The 15,186-nt window shown below is 40.5% G+C and overlaps 1 protein-coding gene across 1 annotated transcript in view; it reads right to left on the reverse strand.

Annotated features, from left to right (window-relative positions):
- The window catches only part of LOC115107209 (cadherin-23-like), a 578,454-nt gene that overhangs the window by 509,900 nt on the left and 53,368 nt on the right, over positions 1-15,186 (reverse strand). The window contains exons 2-3 of the mRNA XM_065008058.1: positions 5,347-5,444; positions 3,256-3,330 (exon numbers count right to left, since the gene is read on the reverse strand). Coding sequence (XP_064864130.1) covers positions 3,256-3,330; positions 5,347-5,431 — 160 coding nt within the window. The 5' untranslated portion in view covers positions 5,432-5,444. The remainder of the gene's footprint in view (positions 1-3,255; positions 3,331-5,346; positions 5,445-15,186) is intronic.

Here is a 15,186-nt window from a genome sequence, read left to right on the forward strand (position 1 = left end):
ATAGAACCATTTTAGAACCATTTTAACCCGTACACTCCACAGAGAGTGGCAAGAAAAAAAGCCATTGCTTAAGGAAAAAAATAATAACACATTTGGTGTTTGCCAAAAGGCATGTGGGAGACTCCCCAAACATTTGGAAGAAGGTACTCTGGTCAGATGAGACTAAAATTGAGCTTTTTGGCCATAAAGGAAAAGGCTATGTCTGGGGCAAACCCAACACTTCACATCACCCTGAGAACCTCATCCCAACAGTGAAGCATGGTGGTGGAAGCATCATGCTGTGGGGATGTTTTTCATCGGCAGAAACTGGTCAGAATTGATGGAATGATGGATGGCGCTAAATACAGGGGAATTATTGAGGGAAACCTGTTTCAGTCTTCCAGAGATTTGAGACTGGGACGGAGGTTCCCCCTCCAGCAGGACAATGACCCTAAACATACTGCTAAAGCAACACTTGAGTGATATAAGAGGAAACATTTGAATGTCTTGGAATGGCCTCGTCAAAGCCCAGACCAGATTGCTATACACCAGCGGAACCCATCCAACTTGAAGGAGCTGGAGCAGTTTTTCCTTGAAGAATGGGCAAAAATCTCAGTGGCTAGATGTGCCACGCTGATAGAGACATACCCCAAGAGACTTGCAGCTGTAATTGCTGCAAAAGGTGGCTCTACAAAGTATTGACTTTGGGGGGGTTGAATTAATGCAAGCTCAAATTCTATTTTTTGTTATATTTCTTGTTCGTTTCACAATAAAAAAAAATGTTATCTTCAAAGTGGTAGGCATGTTGTGTAAATCAAATGATATAAACCCCCCAGTCCCAAAAATCTATTTTAATTCCAGGTTGTAAGGCAACAAAATAGGAAAAATGCCAAGAGTGTGAATACTTTCGCAAGCTATTGTAGCTGAAGAGCTAACCAACTACGTTCAATGTTAGCTAGCTAACATTAGGCTTTAACATTTCTGGCGCAAGCGTTCTGCTAGAGACCCACCTCGACAGCATCCGGTGAAATTGCAGAGCGCCAAATTCAAAATACAGAAATAGTCATAATAAACATCCATAAAAAATACAATCGCTGTACATCGGATTAAAGATGAACTTCTTGTTAATCCAGCCGCTTTGTCAGATTTCAAAAAGGCTTTACGGCGAAAGCATACCATGTGATTATTTGAGGACAGTGCCCTGCTTACAAAAGCATACAAACATTTTACAACCAAAATAGCGAGAATAGCGATAAAATGTAAAATTTACCTTTGAAGATCTTCATATGGTTGCAGTCACAAGAGTCTCAGCTACACAATAAATGCTTGTTTTGTTCTATAAAGTCCCTGTTTATATCCCAAAAACTCAGTTTTGTTGGCGTGTGTTGTTCAGTTATACACTGGCTCAAAGGCGGCCAAAAGATGCAGATGAATACATCCTAATAGTACCGGTAAAGTTCATCGAAACATGTCAAACGATGTTTATAATTAATCCTCAGGTTGTCAATTATCTAAATATTCGGACAACCTGACAATAGAGTATTGAATAGAAAGGAAAAACAATGAAGACCGCGCACTCGTTCATGTGCAAAACCAGCAGAAAACAAGCTTGAAACAATGTCTAAAGACTGTTGACATCTAGTGGAAGCCATAGGCTTCAACTGCAATCTGGGACCTAACCCATTAGATACTCTATGGGCATCCAATTGAAAATAATCATAAAAAAATCCCACTTCCCGGGTTGGATTTTCCTCAGGTTTTCACATGCCATATCAGTTCTATTATACTCACCAGACATTATTTTAACAGTTCTGGAAACTGTGTTTCTATCCAAAACTACCAATCTATCCAAATCTACCAATTGAATGCATATCCTAGCTTCTGGGCCTGAGTAACAGGCAGTTTACATTGGGCACGTTCTCATCCAGACGAAATACTGCCCCCAAGCCATTCGAAGTTTTAACTAGCAATGCAAATATTTTCTGATTTGAATAATATTATCACACAGATAATAAATGTCATGTTTGCTAGCAAGGCAGCAATCTAACGGTCACTAGCTAGCTAACAGTACGCTTTAACTTTCAATGAAAATTACTTTGACAAAATTAGGAATGTATGATATCGGAAAATATAGCTAGACTTTTACCCGTATACATGAATGAACGCTAGCGTCCCATCTGGCCAACATCCAGTGAGGTTGTAGAGCGCCAAATTCAATTACAGAAATGCTAATTATAAATATTCAGAAAACAAAACATATTTTACATAGGTTTAAAGATTAACTTCTTGTTAAACCAACCATAATGTCATATTTATAAAATACTTTTCGGCGAAAGCATACCTAGCCCAGAACATAGCCCAGTTGACAAATTATTACAAACACTAACCAGCCAAGCAGAAGCGTTACAAAACTCAGAAGTAGAGATACAATTATTCCCTTATCTTTGATGATCTTCATATGGTGGCAATCAGAAGACATTCATTTACTCAATAAATGTTCCTTTTGTTCGATGAAGTCTCTTTATATCCAAAAATCTCAGTTTTGGTAGCGCGTTTTCTTCAGTAATCCACAGGCTCAAACTCAGTCAAAACAATCAGACATAAAATCCAAATTGTATCCATAAAGTTCATAGAAACATGTCAAACGATGTTTATATTCCATTCTCAGGTAGTTTTTTAGCCTAAATGATCTATAATATTTCAACCGGACAATGATGTTGTCAATATAAAAGGTAAACAAGAAATGCACATGCGCCTGAAAAAGCTCTGCGACGCGTTAGGGTCCACTCGTTCAGACTGTCTTACTCCCTCAGTCTTACTCCCTCATTTATAAGAATACAAGCCTGAAACGATTTCTAAAGACTGTTGACATCTGGTGGAAGGCGGATTCTGGTGGAACTGCAAATGTAGTCCTAAATCAATGGATACTGTAATGGCGTTGAATAGAAAACTACAAAAATAACAAAAAAAGTACTTCCTGAATGGATTTTCGCAGGTTTTCGCCTGCTAAATCAGTTATGTTATACTCACAGACACTATTTTGAAATGTTAGTGTTTTCTATCCAAATCTACCAGTTATTGGCATATCATATCTTCTGGGCCCGAGTAGCAGGCCGTTTAATTTGGGCATGCTTTTCATCCAAAATTCTGAATGCTGCCCCCTACCCTAGAGGGGTTAATGTTCTATATTGCTCTGGTCCTCCATATCTCTGTAAATGAAAACTGGACCGTCTGCTGACACACAAATCAAATATGGTCACACACATTAAGACTCACCGACTGGTGTGTTCTCGTAGATGAGAAGATAGGAGTGGAAAAAGTAGTTCTGGAAGCGTGGAGGCTGGTTGGAGGCTGTGGAAGAGGAGAGAAAGAGAGAAGAGTGGGATTAGGTTAGGCACTATAGGGTCTTGTGATATCCCTATACAGAAATAATAAATGTTTAAGTACCTGGAGGCATAGGCATACACTGCAGGAATACGGATATGTGTGTGTGCGTGCTTGCGTACATCTATGATTTTAACAAAGCAAATTTGAGAACAAGGCTACCTAAATTCTGTCAACATGTCGATTGCGGCACTCATGCGGACAATACACTGGCCGCTACTTTAACTTCCGCGATGCATACAAGGCCCTCCCCCACCTTCACTTCGGCAAATCAGACAACGAATCCATTTTGCTCCTACCGTCCTATAGGCAGAAACTCAAACAGGATGTACCTGCGACTAGAACCATTCAACGCTGGTCCGACCAATCGGAATTCACGCTTCAATTATTTTGATCACGCGGACTGGGAAATGTTCCAGACAGCTTCAGAGAATAACATCGATGTATACGCGGACTCTGTGAATGAGTTTATTAGGAAGTGCAGAAACCATCAATAGATGGCGGCTTTCGTGCAAAACTGAAAGCGTGAACCACCGCATTTACACAACATCGACGGGAAAGTAGTGGAGAAGGCGGAAAGTTTTAAGTTCCTTGCCGTGCACATCACAGACAAACGTTAATGGGCCACCCATACAGACAGTGTGGTGAAGAAGGTGCAACAGCTCCTCTTCAACCTCAGGATGCTGAATACATTTGTTTTGTCACCTAAAAACCTGACAAACTTTTACAGATGCACAATATCACTGCACCACCCTCAACCGCAAGGCACTCCAGAGGGTGGTGTGGTCTGCACAACACATCACCGGGGGGGAAACTACCTGTCTTCCTGGACACCTACAACTAGTGATGTCACAGGAAGGACAAAAAGTGCCTGTTCACCCTGCTGCCATCCAGAAGGCGAGGTCAGTACAGGTGCATCAAAGCTGGGACCGAGAGACTGAAAAACAGCTTCTATCTAAAGGCTATCAGACTGTTAAATAGCAATCACTAACTCAGAGAGGCTGCTGACTAAATACAGACTGAAATCATTGACACTTTAATAAATGGATCACTAGTCACGTTAAATGACGACACTTTAACAATGATTAAGTATCCTACATTACTCATATCATGTATATACTGTATCTTATACCATCTATTACATCTGCCTATGCTGCTCGGCCATCGCTCATCCATATACAGTGGGGCAAAAAAGTATTTAGTCAGCCACCAATTGTGCATGTTCTCCCAATTAAAAAGATGAGAGAGGTCTGTAATTTTCATCATCAACTATGACAGACAAAATTAGAATAAGAAATCCAGAAAATCACATTCTGGATTTTTTATGAAATTATTTGCAAATTATGGTGGAAAATAAGTATTTGGTCAATAACAAAAGTTTATCTCAATACTTTGTTATATACCATTTGTTGGCAATGACAGAGGTCAAACGTTTTCTGTAAGTCTTCACAAGGTTTTCACACACTGTTGCTGGTATTTTGGCCCATTCCTCCATGCAGATCTCCTCTAGAGCAGTGATGTTTTGGGGCTGTTGCTGGGCAACATGATGTTGTGGATTTATATTTTCGCCTGAAGATCTTTTCCTTTTTTCTTTATTAAATCACAGTCTCTAGTACTGCTGTGTCTGCCTCACCTTCTGGGTTCTGCCGACTATTAGTGGCTCAGTTTACTAAGTGACTGTTTCTCACACCGGAGACCTGAGTTCGTAACCGGGTCCTGACAGTTCAGGCAGACAAATTGTTCAAGATGGATCACCAGGTATAGATGAAGAAAGCTAGACTAAAGAGACAAGAAGTGATAAGAGGGATTGGCGATTGATAGATATGTAAAACAAAACAAAAATAATTATAAGGGAGGAAAATTTGGGTTTTGAGAAGAGGAGAGGGAGGAGAACAAAGGGAATGTAGGAGTGGAATGTGATTTCATGGAAGGATATGAGAGAGGGATAACATGGAGAGTAAGTAGTAAGTAGTGGGGACTCACCTTCGCAAAAGGAGTTTAGGATGAAGAAGGATAGGAGAAGCTTGGCCACCGTCATCCTGCCACCGAAACCCACACTCCACGACATTGCCTGCTCCACACTGCAACATACACACACATAGGACACATTCAGTGTGTGTGTGTGTGTTTTAAGAAAATGCAAATTTTCTAGAGTGAAAATGTACATTTATGACTGTAAGTACTGTTCTCTGAAGGAGGGAAATGAAGTACAAATTTGTAAGTCGCTCTGGATAAGAGCGTCTGCTAAATTACTTAAATGTAAATGTAAACACAGCTATGGGGAATTTGCACGCAAGGGCCCTCTACTGAAGAACATTAGAATCACGCCTGACACGGCCAATGAACACCAAGCCCCGCCTTCCAAAGGTGATAAACCCGAGGTATGGATTAATTCATTCAAATCAGTACTGCTCTTGTTCAAGCCTCTTAATATAGGAAAGAGGAGCCAACTGAAGAGTCCAACAGAATATTTATTATTGCTCCCATCTGTCACATGCACCTATGTTAGCTTTTTCAAAAGCTCTAAAACTGGCAAATATTATGTTCAAAGTAGTCCAACCTACAGGATAAACCAACAGACCACTCCAATAACATTTTCAGTAATGGTTCCAGAAGATTTTTTTAGTTTCTATGGATGTGATATGTTGTTTATCTACCTGAATGCACTGACTGTAAATCACTCTGGATTAGAACGAATCATAGATGTCTAGGCTGTTTCACAAGTTTGAACATCACAGTACAGTAAGGCATAGTTTAGTACAGTAGAGTACGATATGGTATGTTACGGTACAGGACAGTAGAGTTGATTTAATAGAATAGACTACAGTACACTAGAGTATAGTATAGTTTAATTCCGGACATCTGTGGACGTTGGAATATATCATTATCCAACACATCCATGATTTTTATCGAGAAGTCAAATGAATCTATCAGGTAACTCCATCAGTCCAAAACCTTCACTCAGACTAAAAACGAGTTTAAACTAGGCTTGGTTATACTAGATTTCACGACAACTTTAGCTTTCCTTTCTTGCAGTCAGTTTCAAACAGAACATCCACTTCCGCCATTGCTCCGACCCAGATCTAAGAAAAGACCTTCACAATGATGCTTGCAATCTGATGGCTACGAACCCTTGTCAATCGTTACTGCCAAACAACACATCTAGACAGTGGCGGTTTTAGCATATAAATCTTGGTAAGCACTTTGAATTCAGAACATGGGCGTTCTCACAGTATTCTCCCTGTACACCAAGTTAGAACCGTAGGATAAATAACAGGGGAATATAAGCAGACAATGAAAGCTTTTACAATATTTGATGATGACATTTCCCTTAATTTGTGACTAGGGGGCAGTATTTTCATTTTTGGAAAAATAATGTTCCCGTAGTAAAGAGGATATTTTGTCAGGACAATATGCTAGAATATGCATATAATTGACAGCTTAGGATAGAAAACACTCAAAATTTTCCAAAACTGTAAAAATATTGTCTGTGAGTATAACAGAACTGATATTGCAGGCGAAAGCCTGAGAAAAATCCAATCCAGAAGTGACTCATCTTTTGAAAGCTCTGCGTTCCAATGCGTCCCTATTGAGCAGTGAATGGGCTATCAACCAGATTACTTTTTCTCCATATTCCCCAAGGTGTCTACAGCATTGTGACGTAGTTTTACGCATTTATGTTGAAGAATACCCGTAAGAGGCTACATTGTGCAACTGGTCACCTGATGGCTCCCAGAGTGATTCTCAAATACAGAGGTAGCCATTATTCCAATCGGTCCTACTGAAAAACCAATTGTCCCGGTGGATATATTATCGAATAGATATTTGAAAAACACCTTGAGGATTGATTATAAACAACGTTTCTGTCGATATTATGGAGCTAATTTTGAATATTTTTCCGCATTTTCGTGACTGCAATTTCCGGCCGATTTCTGAGCCAAACGTGAAGAACAAACGGAGCTATTTCGCCTACAAAAATAATATTTTTGGAAAAAAGGAACATTGGCTATCTAACTGGGAGTCTCGTGAGTGAAAACATCCGAAGCTCATCAAAGGTAAACAATTTAATTTGATTGCTTTTCTGATTTCCGTGATCAAGTTACCTGCTGCTAGCTGGACAAAATGCTATGCTAGGCTATCGATAAACTTACACAAATGCTTGTCTAGCTTTGGCTGTAAAGCATATTTTGAAAATCTGAGATGACAGGGTGATTAACAAAAGGCTAAGCTGTGTCTCAATGTATTTCACTTGTGATTTTGAATATAAATATTTTCTAGGAATATTTAAGTCCGTTGCGTTATGCTAATTAGTGTCAGTCGATGATTACGCTCCCGCACGCGGGATGGGGAGTCACTAGAGATTAAACAGGCTTTAGGCTGCATGTGCACCACCAAGTCAGAACAGTAGTTATGATGGGAAGAGGGACCAAATTCTTAGGGTGAGCTACTGGGTAACTAATAGCTTACTACACAACATACAATTAGTATTACTTTATACTTTTCTCCCTGCCATATTACATAATTTATGCAGCAGCATACAATACATATTTTTGGACCGCTGTGCTGTGCTCACTTGAACAGAAAGGTGGTCCTTCTTGAGGCCAAACTTTGTCGTCAAATTCTGGCATTCTCTGGATTTATGGGGTTTTCAAGAGAACTGGGAACTCAACAACAACAAAAATAGTTCAATCATGATGTCAGTGATCTTCAGGTCAGAGCTCTAGAAAGAGGCCCGAGATCTCAACTTGGAATTATGAGTTGGATGACCGTTCAAAACTTATTTTCCCAGTTGGAGCTTGTTTCTTTACAAGTTTCCAGTTGTCTTGAATGCACTAAGGTCTGAGATGTCCAAGTTCCGAGTTTCTAGATGTTTTGAGCGCGGCAGAAGGAATGCTGGTTTGACAGCATGGCCAATGTATTCAACCTTTTCTGGCCAATATGTATTAGGTGTGAATGTTTATCCTTTTAAGCTTGGAAAAGAGACCAGACTTGGACCACACATCCTCTCCACCAAATAGTAGGCAGGGGAAGCAAAATAGTGGTTGCTTTGCGACGCTCACAGTTAGCCACTGATTCCTTCCAAACCACTCATTGTTGAATATGCAATTTCCAACCTGTTGTTTAATGTTTAGGTCCAATGGCCGATGGCCAATGAGCACCGATACATTTAATCTATAATTTATCTTCATATGTTTTAGATTAACTAACTTCAAAGTAATGACTCGGGACGTCGGGTTTGATATGAAAGCTTCTTTTAGTAATAATACTTGTTCACGTTACATTTAACAACTTTAGATTCTACAGAGCAATGCAGGTAAGATGCTAGCGGAAAATCAGCTTAATCACTTTGCACCTGCACATAACTGGCGCGTTATCTCTCTCATTCCTGTCGCAAGGCATTCTGGAACTTGTAGTCAAAAGCGTAATTCAATACTAACCAATACAATTGCATATGTAAATAACTGTAAAGAAATATCTTTAGATACAGCTCCATGAATTAACCTCTTGCTCCTACCTGACATGCAGGTGTCCCATCTAGACATCTGGAAATGCAAATGCGCTACGCTAAATGCTAATAGTACTAGTTAAAACTCAAACGTTCATTAAAATACACATGCAGGGTATTGAATTAAAGCTAGACTCGTTGTGAATCCAGGCAACAAGTCAGATTTTTAAAATGCTTTTCGGCGAAAGCATGAGAAGCTATTATCTGATAGCATGTAACACCCCAAAAGACCCGCAGGGGACGTAAACAAAATAATTAGCATAGTCGGCGCTACACAAAACACACAAATAAAATATAAAACATTCATTACCTTTGACTAGACTCGTTGTGAATCCAGGCAACAAGTCAGATTTTTAAAATGCTTTTCGGCGAAAGCATGAGAAGCTATTATCTGATAGCATGTAACACCCCAAAAGACCCGCAGGGGACGTAAACAAAATAATTAGCATAGTCGGCGCTACACAAAACGCACAAATAAAATATAAAACATTCATTACCTTTGACCATCTTCTTTGTTGGCACTCCTAGATGTCCCATAAACATCACTATTGGGTCTTTTTTCGTTTAAATCGGTCCATATATAGCCTAGATATCAATCTATGAAGACTGTAATCAAGGAAAAAAATTGTTTTATAACGCGGTCATTTTTTTAAATTAAAAAAGTCGACGATAAACTTTCACAAAACACTTCGAAATAATTTTGTAATGCAACTTTAGGTATTAGTAAACGTTAATAAGCGATCAAATTGATCACGAGGCGATGTATATTCTATAGCTGTACGTCTGGAAATAATGTCCGGGTAAAATCTCAACCAAAATATCCGGTCGGAGACCGGAAGAAAGGCTCTGCCTTGCGTCAGTTTGACCAAGAAAAAAATACTAGGCAAATGACAAGACTGTTGACATCGTGTGGAAGCTGTAGGTATTGCAACCTCGGCCCCATTTAATGTGGTTCACCTATATCAATTGGTTGAAGTGGCGCATGGATATATTTTTCCATTTTCAGTGATCAGATTTTCCTGCACTTTTCGATGAAACGCACGTTCTGTTATAGTCACAGCCGTGATTTAACCAGTTTTATAAACGTCTGAGTGTTTTCTATCCACACATACTAATCATATGCACATACTATATTCCTGGCATGAGTAGCAGGGCTCTGAAATGTTGCACGATTTTTAACAGAATGTTCGAAAAAGTAGGGGGTAGGAGTAACAGGTTAACTTAAACATTAACTCTGTAACACATTAAAGTTACAACAATATGACAAGATTGTTGAGTCATGATGATGACTACTTGTCTAGCTAAGATTTTGAAAGTATGATGTTGACATGATCAGTCCAATCAAAGCTACAGTTGATATAACATTATTTGACAGACATATCTGTCTGGACAGGGGAAGGAAATAACAGGTGATTGAGTCCAGGTGAGTCCAAATGATCGCTGATGCACGTGACGAATGAAGCAGGTGTGCGTAATGATGGTGGCAAGAGTGAGTAATGCTGGGGAGCAGGTGTGACAGTACTCCCCCCTCCCCTAGGGGGCAACACCCGGCGTCCCACCTGGGTGGGCCTGACGGGCTGGCCGAGGCACGGGCGCTGGGCAAGCCGGCTGGGGGTAAAATCTTGACCAGCTGGCAGAGGCGTGGTAGCCTGGCGAGCCGGCTGAGGTGTAAAACACTGGCGATCTGGCTGAGGCCTGACGTGGGATGGGTGCCTGCCGAGCCATCCAGGGCAAGGAAACCTCTCGAGCCAGTTAGGAATTCCGATGAGCTGGCTTAGGCACCCCTGGTTCTATCGGCGGCAGCCCCTGGACCCGATGTCACCACTAACCGAAACGCCAGCACTCCCTGATGCGCCGTTTGATGGCTTCCGCATTCTGTAAGGACCGCTGCTGAAGTCGGGAAGCAGGTACGGGGAGTCAAATATTTAATGAGGAACAAGACAGGAACAGTGTCAGCACATGGGTAACAAAACGGCATACGAATGTTAATGCGGAAGCGGGGAACAGAGTTGGGGGACAGACAGATATAGGGAAGGAAATAACAGGTGATTGAGTCCAGGTGAGTCCAAATGATTGCTGATGCATGTGACGAGGGAATCAGGTGTGTGTAATGATGGTGGCAGGAGTGTGTAATGCTGTGGAGCCCGGCGCCCTCGAGCTCCAGGGAGAAGTGCGGGAGCAGGCGTGACACTGACTACGAATGGATGGGGAATTTAACATGAACTGCTCATTTACACACTCTTTAATGCCTCATAATCAGGATATCTAGGTGTTAATGACCTCGTGAAACTCACTGTCTGTCTGGCAAAATATTTAAATAAAGAAGGGAAGTGTTAATTATATTTAGAGAGAGAGCTTATCTGTTAGCACAGCGTCATTAGGCCAACTGTAAGGTTGATATTAATTAGGCATAATCACACTTAATGAGGAGGGCATAATTAAGCTTCTTGCTAATTGCAGTGTTTGTTTACTGGTATTTACTGTTAATGTCACCGAGTTGAGTGTTGAGTCTAGTGGGGTGCCACAAGGGAACATGACTCGACACTTACATTCTATCCACATCTCATCTCAAGGACTGGGGTGTATTTCATTTGTGCACATCGTAGAAGACTGTTGCAAAACATTTTGCAACTAACATGAGTTTATTTTTCAAGTAGATACCTCCCTGTTTCGGCCTGTTTGTTTCCTTTTGGTTTCCAGTGGATACACCCCTGATACACTGTATGTTAGGGAGATGTCACACTCCCTAAATCTGGATTTTACTTCTTACCCTTCAAATAACATGTGTAAATGTATAGCTTAATATCCATTAATAATGAACACAAGGCAAGGTCAAGGAAGAACAAATGATGTTATTCTGGGTAAAAAAATATATTTTCAACTTGTCCTCTCTATATTATGGTCAACACAAAAAAAGTTAAAACAACATGAACATGACAGCATAAACCTGTGCTGCCCCTGGGCAATGTTCAGTTACCAAACATTGAATATTCAAATAGATACACTACATGACCAAAAGTATGTGGACACCTGCTCGTCGAACATCTCATTCCAAAATCATGGGCATTAATATGGTCTTGGTCCCCTTTGCTGCTATAACAGCCTCCACTCTTCTGGGAAGGCTTTCCACAAGATGTTTTAACACAGCTGCAGGGACTTTCATTCAGCCACGAGCATTAGTGAGGTCGGCACGAATGTTGAGATATTAGGCCTGGCTCGCAGTCGGCGTTCCAATTCATGCCAAAGGTGTTTGATGGGGTTGAGGTCAGGGCTCTGTGCAGGCCAGTCAAGTTCTTCCACACCGATCTCAAAAAACCATATCTATATGCATCTCGCTTTGTACATGGGGGCATTGTCATACTGAAACAGGAAAAGGCATTCCCAAAACTGTTGCCCCAAAGTTGGAGGCACAGAATCGTCTACAATGTCATTGTACACTGTAGCGTTAAGACTTCCCATCACTGGAGCTAAAGGGCCTAGCCCAAACCTTTTGTATATACATTATATATGTGTACTGATCAAACATGTGACTCACCACCTCGATTCTGTCTTACGTTGCAAAATGTGAAATGGTGTTTTTTTACATTGGATAAAAGTAGAGACTCAGGGCTACAAAATGGTATCTCATACACTGCATTTGAGGAACAATGGGAAAATAATTCTGCTTGTAAACTCACTTTTGAGAAAATCGCCTTTGAATGTTTTGGTATCTGATGAAGAGCTCTTCTTTGTCTACACCCATTCAGTATCGTTCACACCCTCTTAAGCATTAGCCCCACCCATCTCGTTTCACTCGAAGCGCACACTTGACACTCTGACCGATGATTTGTTTACCTCTCGATAACATGAAAACAGCCTAACCAACTCTGCAGTGTCAACAATGCCTAACATTAGTCTCTAACTAGAAAAGCAAACCGCTCTGGGAAACGAATAATAACGTGCGCTAGGGAGCCAGCCAGCTAACATTAGCTAGTTAACGGAACACTTTAACTTAATACATATAGCTAGCTAGCTAGGTAAACAATTAACCTACCTAGGTAAACAGCGTTTAAAATCACACACATCACGTAACATTAGCTAATGAGCCAGTCAGCTAACATTAGCTAGTTAAACAACAATGAACAAAGTGCCAACAATGCCTAACATTAGACTCTAACTAGAAAAGCAAACAGCTCTGGGAAACAAATAATAGCGTCCACTAGGGAGCCAGCCAGCTAACGTTAGCTAGCTAACAGTACACTTTAGCTTAAGACATATAGCGAGCTAGCTAGGTAAAATAATTTACCTAAACAACGTTTAAGATCAGACGTCACGTAACGTTAGCTAACGAGCCAGCCAGCTAATGTTAGCTAGTTAAACAACAATAAACAAAGTGCCAACAATGTCACAGTGGTGGGAATTAACCAACAAGGTCCAATGTTAGCTAGCTAACATTAGGCTCTAACTAGAAAATAAAATGGCTCTGGGAACCAAATGGAGCCAGCCAGCTAACATTAGCTAGTTAGCTAACAGTACACTTTAGCTTGAAATGAAACCACTTTCTGTCAAAATTAGAAATGTTTAATATCAGAAAATGTAGCTAGCTATCTTAACTGAATACGTCATGCAGTATGGACGCGTCTCCCTGTCAGGAGTGCCATACCACGGTTGCCCTTATTTTGAAGATGTTATCCGGAGACAGGTGTTTCCTCCATCTCTTCAGCTATCATACTCTAATTCCACTGATTTGAAAACTTGATCCTCCAGGAAGTGGAGAGCAACATTTATGCAGCTCTACTACACAATACATTTTTAAAAGGCCGCGTTCGACAGGATTACCAACACAGATTGACGAGCTCAAATAGACAGAAGCCTTTAATATGGCAGACCAATCTCAACTCCTCCCTTGGCATGTCCAGCCCACTCATTATATCAGCCAATCATGGCTAGTGGGAAGGTTGCCTTAACCAACAAGGCTAGTAATTTAACAATTTTATTCATATTTACAGATGGCATACAAGTTTGTATTAATGCACATGAAAGTTCATGTTTGAGAAGGCATTTTCTGCCACCAAAAAATAGTATATATAATAGTATATATAATAGGATATTTTTTTTTTATATTCATGTTCAAACGGCTCTTTTGTGAAGTCGTGACATGCGACAAAAGCATATTTTCCTGAATCGGGTCACAAGTATAAACGCAACATGAAACAATTTAAACTATTTTACTGAGTTACAGTTCATATAAGGAAATCAGTCAATTGAAATATATGCATTAGGCCCTAATCTATGGATTTGACATGACTGGGCAGGGGCACAGCCATGGGTGTACCTGGGAGGGCATAGGTTGGACACACTGCCAAATTCTCTAAAACAATGTTGGAGGCAGCTTATGGTAGAGTAATAAACATTACATTATCTGGCAACAGCTCTGGTGGACATTCCTGCAGTCAGCATGCCAATTGCACACATCCTCAAAATTTGACACATCTGTGGCATTGTGTTGAGTGACAAAACTACACATTTTAGAGTAACCTTTTATTGTCCCCAGCACAGGGTGCACCTGTGTAATGATCATATTTAATCAGCTTCTTGATAACCCATCCACCTGACAGGTATGGCATATCTTTGCAGACAATGCTCACTAAAATAGAAAAACAATATTTTGTGCGTAATACACTTTTCTGGGATCTTTTATTTCAGCTAATGAAACATGAGACTAACACTTTTGTCATAACTCTCCTGTGAGGATCCAATGATCAGCTTGGCAATGGTTGACAAATAACCTGGCCCTCTCTCACCCACAGAAGAGGGGAGGGGGGTGCTGGGCCGCTTTTTGACACCTCACACCTGGTCGTAAATGTTATGCAGCAGAGGACTCTCTGGCTCTCTAGTATCAGCTAAAGGAATATCTTTGTTCACAGACTTTTGCCCACCCTAAACTCTAACATCCAAAAAGTGGATAATGGAACAATAATTCTATCATAAATTATGTGGGAAATGGTCATTGGGTCCTAAAGAATAATAAGGTCATATTGTTTGTCATTTTGTGATGTTATTAAAAACTGTATGAACCAAATACTGTAACTTAGGAAGGAAACCCCCTTTAGTTGTCAAGTTTTGACAGATTAAAGTATTTTTGTTAAGATATTATTGCGATTTTGATTTTCTAATGAGATAAGTGTGTGAGTCAGTGAGCGAGTGAGGCCCGTCAGTGGACAGCTCAGACAATGCCGAAACCCTACCTGACTTCTCAGAGATCGGGCCTTTCATAATTGATTACACTTACACACACACCCTTCTCTCTCTCTCTCTCTCTCTCTCTCTTTCCTAAC

The sequence above is a fragment of the Oncorhynchus nerka genome, linkage group LG23 (genome assembly GCF_034236695.1).
Source record: "Oncorhynchus nerka isolate Pitt River linkage group LG23, Oner_Uvic_2.0, whole genome shotgun sequence".
NCBI classification, from domain to species: Eukaryota; Metazoa; Chordata; class Actinopteri; order Salmoniformes; family Salmonidae; genus Oncorhynchus; species Oncorhynchus nerka.